Genomic DNA, 12,375 nt, shown 5'->3' on the forward strand with positions numbered 1-12,375 from the left:
AAAAAAAATCTAAATTGTCATGAAAGTGGCTGCAGTTATTAACTAAAGGAAATAATCCCACGATCTCTTACCACTTCCTACCAGTAATTAGTTACTTGTTGAATATAATTTATGCTGCAAGTAATTTCTGCTATTAATTTGAGAGGTGGTCTGGTTACTCCAATACGAACTTTATCAAATGTGCACATACACAGGATTTTACAAGGGCAAACGTACTTATCCATTGATTGCACCAGAAATATATTTTAAAGTGGAAAGTCTTCCTGGTGGGAGTGAACTCATGAGCTTTGAACTTTAAAGAAAAAAAAAAAAAAAAGAGAGAGAGACTGAGATAAGGAAAAAAAAAAAAAAAAAAGCCAAACCAAAACATGCTGATGCAGTGTGAGGAACTTTTTTCCCTATTGATCTTTAGGTATGAAACCACAGCAGAAAGTTTTAACAAACCGGAATTCAAATTAGATGCGAGAAATTTTCACGGAGCCACTCTACGGATTCGCTCAAAATTGTGCCCAGCAGTACCTTAGTGCAAGTGTCCGCAGAGGCAGCGATGCTCCCCTCGCTGCACCCTGCGCACGCCGGACATGGATTAGCAAACCTGAACTCACAGCGTGAAAGGAGAAGAAAGAAGCGCTCGGAATTTCCAAGTTTTGTTTTGCAATTTCACAGGCACATAACGCAAACTCGTCCCCGCCGTAGCTCTCCCACCCTGTCTTGCTCAAGTGAGAGGCTGCTGCCAGGGCCGGGGACCCCGGAAAGGCGGGGGTAGCTCTATGCTAATGCTTCTGCAGCGTTCTGAACCCTGAAGCACCCTCACAAAGCACACCTTCTGGGTAACTGACTCAAAACTCAGCGTCCAGCCATGTAAACCAGCCACAACCCTGCACCAGGACTAGAGAAGGGAAAGAGGAGGCTCCTCCAGATTGTGTACTACAGCACACTGCTTTGCCTAGGAAAGTGGTCGATAGTTTTAAAACAGAATAAACTTTGTCATTCTCTAACTTACGACAGCCACCCAAACGAAACAAAAGCTTCACTTCCATGCCATGATTTCAGGCAAGATCCAACTTACTTCAAGGACATCCTTTAGCAACAGGCAGGAAAGCTGCTCAGTTAACATTCCTTTCTCACACTCCCACTGTACTTCATTTGAAAACGATGTGCAAAATCAGATCAAAAGACTAAAAACAGAAGAAAACGGCTACTTTAAAAAAAGATACTTTGAAGTGTTTTTGACCTGTTCCACCTTCTAAAAACAAACAAAAAAAAGATAGCAAATGTCAAAAGATGCAATCATATGAAGTGAAGATGTAAAAAAATCCCTCTCTGCTTTTCTTTTCTCTGCTCACTTTAAGAAGTTCCAAATTCTTTCACAGGAGGCCGATGAAAGACAACTAAAAACGTAACGCTCCTCCAACTGCTACTCCAAACTTCGAGCGGAAGTGGGAATAATATCGTAAGAAAAATAAATACGTTTACTGAGACGAGAAAGGGGATTATGCTGAGGAAACGGTAAAACTCGAGTGCATTCAAAGCTCGCAAGACTCAGTTAAAAACCCCAAATCGACTCTCAGGACCCAAATGACTTTTAAGAAATGTTTCGCAGAGCTCCGCGGAGCCACTGCTGATCTATTTGCTGGTGTACGAGAAGGGCATTCAGGGGATTTCGGAAGCCGGGTAAACGCTCCCAGCGAAGCAAAACATCTCGCAAACTTTCCGCCCCGTTTGCACGCGCGGAGCCCGGGCCCCTGTCCCGGCGGGGCCCCGGCGCGGCCGCGGGGGCCGGGCGGCGGCTCGGCGGGCCCAGCGCTGCCGGCACCGCCGGGCGCGGAGCGGCCGCGGCAGCGGAGGGTCCCGCGCCGCCGCTTCCCCGAGAAGTCGCCGCGGGAAGCGCCCGGTGCTCCCGAGCGGCGGGGCCGGGCCGGGAGGCGCAGGGGCTCCGCCGCGCCCGGTCCTCCCTTACCTGCCCGCCTGAAGCGCTTCTGCGCCGCGGCGCCCTCCGCACCCGCGGCCGCCGGGTCCCCCCGCGGCCCCCCGGCCCGCGCCCTCCTCATGGCCGCCGGGGGCCGGAGCCTGCGCTGGCAGGGGCAGGGAGAACGCTGCCCCGGGCCCCCGGCCGCGCCTCGAACCGACCACTTGTCGCCCCGCGTCCCAGCACAGGTACGGGCGGAGGCACGTCCCCTCCGCCGCCCGCCGGGCTGTGCCGAACTCCTACGAAATCCCCCTGTTCCGGAGGGGAGGGAAAAAGGGAGCAAGGAAAAAAAAAAAAAAAAAAGATACTTTACACGCTCCCTCTACAAATCCTGGCGGACACAAAGCCAGCGTTTATCCCTCGCTTACCGGCATGGAGGGAAGCGGGAGACGTAGAGAGAAAAAACAAAAAAAAAACCACCAAAAAACCCCCAAACCCCACAACCTTAGGAAAAGCAAATCGGCTCCCCGCTGCCCGGAGCCTCCGCGCTGCGGCCGCCGAGTCCCTCCTGAGCGCGGCGGCTGCGCGGAGCCCGGCGCGGCGGCGGCAGCTCCCGGGACGGGGCGATCCCCCCGCGGCCCGGCCCGGCCCGGCCCGGCGGCGGCAACTTTTCCGCCTCCAGGAAGCCTTTGGTGCAGCCGGAGGCCGGGGCTGCGGGGCAGCGTCCTCCGCCCGGCGGGACTGCGGGGGAGCGGGGGGTGCGGGAGCGCTGGGGTCCGCGGGGGGGTGGGGGAGGCGGGCGAGAAAGTGGGTGCCCGGGGGGGATTTTCCGGCCCTTTCGGGGGGACGGCGCGGGCAGCGTGTGTGGCCGGACGGGGCATCCGTCCCGCGGGGCTACGGGATCAGCCGCCCCACCGCAGCCCCACTTTGTTTCCCAGCTCCGCGGGGCGCGGAGAGAGACGCGGGGGGCGCGGATCCATCTCCCGCGGGCTCAGGATGCCAGACCGCCCCGCTGGGAGAGGGCGGAGGGAAAACATCAAAAAACGGAAAGAGTTTGGAGTTTCGTTAAGAAACAGACGAAACAAAACGCTGAGTTAAAAAAATTAGATAAAACCCAAGAACTTGGACCAAAACCTCCGAAGGACCCCCCTCCCCCCCGCATATAACTCCGGGAGATCCTGTTGTCCCGCACCAGTGCCCGGCGCGGTTCCGACTCCCCACAAGGTAAGTTCATCTATTTTGTGTGTGTTTGTGTTAAAATGTGTGCGAGGGAGAGGAGAAGAACTCACCATTTCGCTGGGATAACAAGGCCAGATCGGGATCGGATTGGAAATGCTGAGGCTTCGCCTGCTTCCTCCGCGACATGCTGGCTCAAACATCAGCTGGGGCAGAATAAAAAATTACTAAAAAAAAATCTTCTCAAAATTACGGAAATCGAGCCTCCCCCCCCCAGCCTCCCCGATCCTCCGCGCACCGCGCATGTGTCCTGCTATAATTATGATTATCAATAATGCATTGCGATTAATCATAGAGGGGCTCTTTGAAAGGCGATTGGCACATGGCCAGCTCTATTCAAACCAGCTCGCCTTAATCAATTAGGCGCTGATTTGCTGGAGACCCTTGTCTCTCCGCCGCTCCCACCCAATGAGTCGATCCATGTGGCAGGAGAAGGGGCTGGATTTCCCCAAAGCTGTTTGGATACAGTTTAACCCTCTTAGCAACCAGCTGGAGCTGCATCGCGCCATCCCGGTTACTATAGGAATGTGTCTCCCTTCGCCCCTTCCTCCAGCCCCGACGGGCTCCCCGCGCCTCCCGCCCTCCTTCCCGCAGTTTTACCCCGCGTTTCACTTTTCTTTTTTCTTTCTTTTTTTTTTCTTTTCTTTTTTTTTCTTTTTTTTTTTTTTTTAACTCCCCCCGCCTCGCCCGCAGTCCGCACCGGTGGAGGGAGGGGAGGGTGACCAATAATCGATCGGGGGAGGACGCAGGGCTGGGGCGGCCGGCAGGGAGCAGCGGCCCCGGAGGGTCGGCCCCGCACCCGGCAAGTGCCTGCGCGGGGAGAGCCCGGCCCCGCTCCGGCCGCCGCCGCGCTGCCGCTCGCTCCGTCCCGCTGCTGCGAAAAAAAAGTTTCTGGTGTATTTTTCTTTCTTGGTTTTGTTTTTTGGGGTTTTTTCCCCCTTCCTCTTGTCCCCGCATTTACAAATAAAAATCCATTTCCCCCTCTCCCAGGTCTCTCTCCCACTGCTCCCCCCCACCACCACTTCTCTTTCCATATATCACGGCCCGAGGGGTGCTGAAAATAGGAAGGGTTTGTTTTTTACCTCACACATTCCCAGGACAATTAGGGCGCCGCTGGGAGCGGCGGGCGGACCAGGCGGCCGCTCCGCCCCCGCGCCGCGCGGGTTGGCTGCACTCGCCGTCAGTCCGCCCGGGGAGCCCGGTGCGAGCGGCGGCGGGGCCGCGGCCGGGGGCGCGCCCCGCTCCGCTCCCCCGACCCCCCTTCCCCCGGCTCGCTCCTGACTTTTGTTCCCTCTTGGACGTGGGAGCGACGCGCATCTGCCCGCCGGAGGCGCCCCCGGCCGCGCCGAGCGCGGAGCGGAGCGCCCGGCCCGCGGTGCCGGCGGACGCCGGGGCCGGCGGTGCGCGCAGGCGGAGCCGGCCGGGCCGGGCCGGGCCGGGCTGGGTGCGGCGCGGCGGGGCCGTCCCGGGGCCCCTGCTCTCCCCGCCGCCGCTGCTTGTGCCCGGTGCCCGGTGCTGCCGGCGCCGGGACCCTGCGCGCACCGCGCTCCTGCCGCGGCACGCATCGCCCGCCAAACTTTTCCGCCCATGTGTTACTTGCGAGGAGCAACCGCTCACAAACAAATGTCACGATCTTGAAATAAAAAAGTATAGTTGCACAGGAGGCTACAAACAAGGCTGTTTTTAATATCTCGTATATCCAGCGATACTCGTACGCTGTGGGTAGATGGTGCGTGTTCCCCTGAGCTCCGCTCTCCGCGCCCCTCCGCGCGTCACGCTGCTGCGGGCACGGAAAGTTACTCTGTAAAATAAGCTGAACCGGCACAAGCGGGAGCACAAGCGTTTCTTTCCCTCCACCCTGACCCATCTAAGTGCTCTCTCCTCCCACTCCCCCCGCTGGATTATTTACTCTTCTATAGAAGCTACTCCTTTTTCCCGTATTAATATTAACAAACTCTCTGTAAAAGCAAGAGGCTGATCAGATCCAACTCATTTCAATTTCAAATGAGCCGGTAAAGCCTAGAGAGTGAGCGAGAGGAGAAAGGAGAGAGGGACAAATCTTCCCATTCGAGGAACCGGCTTACCGGCGTTTTCTTCTCATTATTAAACGAAAGAGATTGTAAAACGTTTATCAATAAGGGTGGGGGGAAGAAAAACAGTCGCAAAACCCAACCAAACAAACGCATACGAACCGAAAAATCCTCCCAGGTGCCACTCCAGTATTTAGTCAGCGTTGCAAAGTGGTCACTGACGCTTCTTTTCATTTCTGCACAGGGCGAGCCCCCTCCCTCCCCGCAGCATTCGGTACAGTAGATTTTGAGAAAAAGACAAACGAAGCTATCAGCGGGGATGATGTTGAAGAATGAAGATAATAATGTTGCTATAGGTGGTACTTCACATGACATTATTTTTCACTGAATATTTAAAGAGATGTTTCGGCAGAGATGGATACACTCAGCGCAGGCTGTCACCCTCCGTACCCTGAGACAGTGGGAAAGAAACCGAACCTGAACGCACAGAAACGCACTCCTTACTCACTGCTAGCCACACGTAGATGCACACAAAATGCCCACGCGTATCTATTTGCACATTTATGCTTGTATTTCTAACTGTATCAATCACTCCATTAGCTTCCTACGGTTTCTAAGCTAGACGATCTCCCAAAATTATTCGCGTTCACAATTTCATTATACTTTTGCCGATTAAGCTTGAGACAAATTTCCCCAGATGTGCAGTACCTTTCCTTCGTGGCTGGAAAAAGGCGGCCGTGGACAGGTAATTTAAAAAGCAACAACAGCAACAAGAAGACGAAAAAGAGTAGCTTAAAGAAAAATAAATTAAGTTGGAGAAATTAAGTTTTACAACTTTTTTTTTCGTTTCTCTTCTCCTCGCTAGTGTTAAAGCGGCGCCTGGTATTTCATCCAAGACCGATTGATTATTTATTGTTTGTTTTTCTCTCCTTCGCTGGGGGCCGGGAGGGGTGGGGAATGGGTGGGGGCAGAGCAGCAGTGCCAGGGCTAGAGAAAAATCGGTCTTTATTGTTGTTGATAGCAATACATCAATTAAACGTCATTGTCTCAGAAGTTGTGAGAGTTCACAAGCGTAAATACTCTGATCCCGGGTTTTCCCTCTCGATGCTCCGAATGACAATGACATATTTTTCCCTCCCCGCCACACCTTGGAGATTTTTTTCCCCTCTCGGATTATTCTTTTTAATGGAGGTGGGAGGCTTTCTAATGTGCTTCGATGCAAATCAGCCTAGCTGCAAGACACCCGTGGTGGGGATCGATCTCCAGTTCATTGAGATGAGCACTGAAGGGAGATGGTAAACAGGGGATAATTTGCAGTTCATTCTGCTGAGAGACGATTCCAATGAGATGCATCACACTAGACTGGATTATTGTTACTCAGGTTTGCGAACAGACGCAACACCCTTAGCACGACGGAGTTAAAAGCTGCGCACGATCCCCTCGTAGTTATAAAACATCTTCAATAACTATCGGGGGGGGTGCGGGTGGGGGGCAGGAAATCCGATTGATTTCCCGTTTTGTGCCCATGACCCCCGAGCCCCTCCGGCCGAGCGGCGCGGGGCGGGCGCGGCTCGGCGGCGGCACCGAGGCTCGGGGCAGCCCAACCTGCGGCTCCGCGCCGGCCCCGCACGGCACAGCGCTGCCCGCACCTTCCCCCTGCCAAAACACCCGCTTCCCGCCGAGCACGGCGCTTGGGCTTTTGTGTATGGAGGTTTTTTCCTCCTTCCTTCTCTTCCTCCTCCGTTTTCCACGTTCTCTGTTTGCCTCTGTTTTAACTGAAAAAGGCACACTTCGCTGGAGTTCCGAGCGGCGCTCCAGCTGACCCGGCAAGTTCGCCATTTGTCAGCTAGCACAGGTTACATGTATTTTAGAAATGTGTGTAATTAGGGGCTTCCAGATGCCGCAGTCAGCTGGGAACTTGGCTTTATGCTCCGATGTATAATAAACTTTTGAGACAGTCCTGGGGCGCAGCTAGCCCGGGGCAGCGAGCACCAGCTCTCCGGAATTGTTTCATTATCAATAGCCCGGATCACGCTATTCACTATGGACATTGCAAGTCCTGTGACTGTGTGGGTTTAGGTAGGACTACTTTTGTGGGCATGCTGTCAGCTTCCCCCTTCCTTGCTTTCTTCTGCCTTTTTATTTTTTTTTTTTAATTTTCTAATAGTAATTCTCCAGGGGGAAGAAAGAGGAAAAAAAAAAAGGAAAAAAAAAAAAAAAAAAGGAGGGTGCACCAGAATTGACTCCTTCGCCATTATTACTGACAACTAATAATTGATCATTGCTCACAAACACAAGCTTTTACCCGCATAATTGAATCGTAAGCAATACGGGTTTAGTCAAAGGAAAAAAAAAATAGAGGGAAAGAACCTCTCCCTTTCTCTGCCTTAAATCCCAGAGAATCGCAGTGATGGGGACTCCTCCGCCCCCGAGATAAAAATGACTAATGCCATAACCAGCCAAGGTGGGATTATTCAATTCTATTCTTTCTTTACACATTTGCTGCCTTTTGTTTGACCTGATGGCTGGCAAATTTTTACACCTAGCTGTCCCTTTTGAGTTTATTGATGAAGGTGCTTCTGAAATGATTATCAGGAGATTTACAGCCATCACTACCCACCTACGGGAAAAGTAGTAAAATCAATCCCTCAATCAATCAGACCCCTCTGTGCATATCTTTTTAATCTGCTCTTTTAGCTGTTTTATTACAACGCGAGCATTAAATATGTTTGTTTCAAATTTAACACGAATGCCTCCGAAGGACTCTGTCAATTTAGACATAAATCATGAAGTAAACAAGCTGGATGGAAAATTCTCTCACTCGGGCAAGAATGTTAAAACCCAAGGAGTAAAAAAATCTCCCGCATCAGTGTATGGGCAACTCTGTATGTACAGCCCACGAGGCAGGAAAACAACAAACAGAAAGATAAATATGCAACACTGCGAAAGATTTCCATGCACTTTTACAGGACTAGAGAGTGCTAGTAAGTACAAATACTTTTACACCCTCAAGCTGATTGTTATTTTCTCTTATATCTTTATATATATATATCAGAATGTCTTTTTTTCCTGTGTTAAAAAAACCTTTTTTTAAAAAATTAAATACTATATACTTGAGAAAGTGTCTTCATTCTTGATTCCAAGATTATTATTGATCCCAAGGTATCACTCTATCCTTTATAAGCCTTTTTGGGGGGTTAAAAAATAAATTAGAGGGCATTTCAGGTAGGCTGCTTAGGTCACTAATTACACAGTGGTCATCAGGTATGGACAGAGTGAATCTATAAGTTTGATAGAGAACCAGTATTTTTATTTGATGCCACAGGGGAGGTTTTCTCTGCAAGCCACATGCCTTTGCATCCCAGTTTAATTTTTTTTTAATATCCTAGTGTATCGCAGCTATATAAAGCCACCATGTGGCTCCACCAGAAAACCAGAAGTTTAGAAATGAAGTGACAGAGATTTCTCCAGCCTTAGATTAAAAAAAAAGTCCATTTTGAGCTACAAAGACATCTTTCAAAGACATACTGTAATGTCTCAGCACAGAAAAAACTCTGGATAGGACAAGGGAAAAAAAATACACTGAAATATGAATTATGTACATGACAAAAGAAGAATCATGAATAATTACATCTGATATCAGATTATGAGATGTTACCTGCAATATCAGCCAACAATTCCTCCAAACATCTTGTTTTATAGAAAGTCCCTTTATACAGTAGGAAAATGTCACAATTTCTATCACTGTTCATCCAGGTATCTATTAATGGGAGCCTTAGTGTCATTTTTAAATAAAATATTATAGTTATAATTTCTTTGTCAAAGTACTACTTAAAATAGTATAAAATATGGAAATGGGAGTGATTTAAAAACAAATGAAGGAGCAGGACTAAGGGATGTATCTTCCAGGATATTTAGGGAAAAACATATGTTCTTAAAAAGGTGTTCCCTTAGCATCTGCTAACCTTTAAATTAAAATTACACAAAAATTCTGTAGTCTGTCAAAATATAAACATAAGGACAAAATGTCACATGAATATTTTCTCTGAAATAGAATTGACAGAAGATTTCTACAGGGTAGTCATCTAACAAAGTAAGACCTGTTGTCACAAAAAGATTTACACTGCACATCAGAGTTACAAAGTACACACGTTTATTTACATTTTAAAGTTTCATTTTAAACTGGAGAATGTGTAGTGATTAAAGACTAAACATACTTCAAACCTCAGGGGAGTGTTGCCTGTAGAGTCCCAAATTTCTTGCCTAATGAAATGAACCTGACAACCCCTCTCCTTTTCATGACATATTTTTGATTCGAATACAGTGGAAGTATTTGTAAGTACATACATTTTGTTTGCATAATATTGAGGTGCCCTGATTAATGCATGGTGTTTACAACGTGAAAATTGTCATGCTCTCTGCATCAACACAAGGAGCTGGCCTGGCAGCAGCTAGTTGCAATAAAGTAAATGCCTCATGAATAATGTTCTGCTTTCCATGCCTGAGCTAAGCAGAATCCTCCCCGTCCACCTTTTGCCCCCAGTTTGAGCCAGCCTGTTAAGAGAGCTGGTCTGCAATGGTGCTGTGCAGGACACAACTCTCCGAGTGCAAATATGTTTGCTCACAGACTTGTGCATGCACTATCTGGGTCCTGTGGGGAGCCCATTTCCTCATGGAGCAATCTGATCCCCAGCCACATTTTGCAGTTTTCTTCCCATGAATGATCATATAATGTGCAGATGGCAACAACGGCCATTACCTACCTCAAAAGGTAACTCCAGGAGTTTCTGATTTCTTAGAAAAATTCCTCAGCAAAAAAGAAAGAGTCGAGCACTGAGCTGCCAGCCAGCTCTACTGAACTATCAGCAGGTACTGCATCAGTGACCCAGAAAGAGCCTTGAAAAGTACTGCTTCATAAACCCAAGATCACACAGTTATCACCCAGAAAATGAGACTCACAGTTTCCTCTCCTTACGTAAGAAACACTCAAGTAACAGGATTCAAAGAGCAATCCTCACAAAGACACTTAAAAGACCCTTCCTCAGAAATCCAGAAACCAGATTTGGGGTTAGAAAAATTGTTTCCATCCCTCATATGCTTTATATAGTAAGCCTGGACTTTCATCCTGCTGTACAAGCCACGTCTTGAATCTCACCCTGAGTTACGTATTCTGTGTTTCAGTCCTTCTTCACAGAACTTCAAATTCCCTCTCGAATGCAGTGTCCAGGGCTGCAGAACATGTCTATTTACAACCTTAAGCAGCTTTCTGCAGACTAGCTGGCTCTCCCCAGGACTGTACACAATCATTAAGCTCATCTGAGCTTGCTCCTAGCCACTGACACCCTAGAAGTACTACCTGAATGAGAATTTAAAGCCTGAGTAGGTTTCAGATAATACTAAAGCTATGTGGTGCAAAAATCATACGTGCAAAGACAAATGTAGCCCCAGTCTGTAATGGTTCAGCAATTCAGCTGCTTGTCATGTACTGCAACAGGCAAAACAAAAGAGGGAGAATTGTGCTTGAATATAAGACAACATGGCACATTTAGGAATTACACCAAACACCAGTGTTTATTCTACTTCCATTTGTAAAGAAGAATACATCATTTACTCACTTCTGAGACCATGGAAAGACACTTTTTCTCAGAAGCTTGCAATGTAAGTGCCCAATCCTAAACATCATCAGTGTCACTCATCCTTGTGCAGGAAGCAGAGCATTGACAGCACAGCATGAGCAGTGTTTTAGTCTAGAACTGCTGTGATTTCGGAGCAGGGGTAACTGTGGTGATCAAACCTGTTCCTGACCACGGTTCCTCCCTGCCCCACGCCTGGATGGCCCTGTCCCACCAGGCTGTGCTGCTCTGGCATTGCCACAAACGTTTGCATGACATGGAAATCTCCTGCATGGGGCAACAATGCGTGGTACAGTAACTTTTTAAGCTGTTCCAGCTGTTTGCAAATAAAATATGCGTCTGAGCCCCCAGTCTATACAAAGTGATTTCCGAGAGGAGCTGTATTTGTGTGGCTGTGCCAGATCAGGGCCATTACTAACTGCAGAGGAGCATAAACAACTGTGGAGAGAGAAAAGATTTAGAGAAGGCACCAGTGACAATGATTAGCATGTAAATCCCATACCTCTTAGTGAGAGCTCTCTTGTTAACATGTTTAGTTGACAGTCGCACACCTTTGCACTCCCATATATTTTAAGGCTTGAAGTCACTTGTTCTGTCTCTCAAGTTTGCTCAGCCTGGCTTCTTCTGCAGTTGAAGCAGCTTCCATTTTCATGCTGCACAAAAGCACAAGCAATGCCATAATACATAAGAATAACAGTTTAATGGAAACATGGAGCCAAATGCTAAATGTACTGAATTAAGTGGAATTAATGAAAGGATAAATATGGTCCATTCCCTCCTCCAGCTTCAGTACTGTCCTCTCCAACACTGCACATATAATCTCATTACACAATAACATTGCTGTACTCACTCTGTGCAAGCAGGATCATTCACTTACTCTTTGTTTCACTCCTACAATTTTCAAACAGCAAAATTCAGTTTCAGGCAGCTCTGTTCTCAAAGGGCTGCCAGACCTGCTACTCCTTTGCCCCACTGGGGACAGATTGCTCTACAGTGGGACAAGACCTGCCCATGTCCAGCAATGCCAATACTGAGCAGAAGCAATAATTAAACCCAGTGCAAAGGTAAAAAGCAAGATGGATGTGAGCCTAAGGGGGGAGAGACAGGTACATCTGCATCCCGGGCCAGCACTGCTACCACCAGCCCCCAGAGCAGCAGCTGCCCAGGGCTGCAGAATGTTCAGTAACACTTTCTTGTGCTAGAGACTGTGCCTTGTGAGGGGCCTACCTTTAATGTTTTGCCTAGAGCAACGAAATCCAGTAACGGGTGCTGGTTGCCACATTCGGGGGAGCCTGCAGGAACTGCTTGCTGCCGACTGGGAAAGCGCTCACTGCTTCTCAAAGCAAAACTACTGTGACATTTTCGAGTACAGCCCTTTAAACCACCTGCTCAAATCTGCTAATCGCAGGTAATCTTGGCTCTTCAAGGGGATTACTCAAAGACAATAAAAATACTAAAAAACCAAAGACAAAAACTTACTGTTGCATCATTTTTTTGGTGATGTCACGCTATAATTTTTGCAATAATTTTAACCAATAACACACTATGTAAAGTTCTCAAGGGATTG

General features: G+C 48.7%; 2 protein-coding genes across 12 annotated transcripts in view; both read right to left on the minus strand.

Annotated features, from left to right (window-relative positions):
• Positions 1-12,144, minus strand: part of SALL1 (spalt like transcription factor 1) — a 23,394-nt gene extending 11,250 nt beyond the window's left edge. Inside the window, exons 1-3 of one of the 11 annotated variants that reach the window (XM_038147726.1) lie at positions 12,036-12,144; positions 11,311-11,461; positions 3,199-3,291 (exon numbers count right to left, since the gene is read on the minus strand). In XM_038147726.1, the coding sequence (XP_038003654.1) occupies positions 3,199-3,274 (76 nt within the window). In that variant the 5' untranslated portion in view covers positions 3,275-3,291; positions 11,311-11,461; positions 12,036-12,144. The other 10 variants (XM_038147732.1, XM_038147731.1, XM_038147730.1 and 7 more) reach the window with 10 other exon arrangements.
• On the minus strand, positions 3,505-5,875 carry LOC119705761. Its single transcript, XM_038148533.1, has 4 exons — positions 5,338-5,875; positions 4,587-4,925; positions 3,833-4,019; positions 3,505-3,599 (listed from the first exon to the last, which is right to left on the minus strand). Exons 1-4 carry the CDS (start codon positions 5,548-5,550, stop codon positions 3,505-3,507), a joined length of 834 nt encoding a protein of 277 aa, XP_038004461.1. The 5' UTR covers positions 5,551-5,875.
• Positions 12,145-12,375: the final 231 nt, after the last annotated feature.

The sequence above is a fragment of the Motacilla alba genome, chromosome 11, assembly GCF_015832195.1.
Source record: "Motacilla alba alba isolate MOTALB_02 chromosome 11, Motacilla_alba_V1.0_pri, whole genome shotgun sequence".
NCBI classification, from domain to species: domain Eukaryota; kingdom Metazoa; phylum Chordata; class Aves; order Passeriformes; family Motacillidae; genus Motacilla; species Motacilla alba.

What these genes read in the sequence shown, in the direction of transcription:
- LOC119705761 (XM_038148533.1), bottom strand. Translation starts at nt 5,550, where the DNA reads ATGTCATGTGAAGTACCACCTATAGCAACATTATTATCTTCATTCTTC. An exon ending in GCCCCGCCGCGCCGCACCCA is followed by an intron (nt 4,020 to 4,586) that starts GCCCGGCCCGGC and finishes TTTTTTTCGCAG; the next exon opens with CAGCGGGACGGAGCGAGCGG. An exon ending in TCCACCGGTGCGGACTGCGG is followed by an intron (nt 3,600 to 3,832) that starts GCGAGGCGGGGG and finishes GTATCCAAACAG; the next exon opens with CTTTGGGGAAATCCAGCCCC.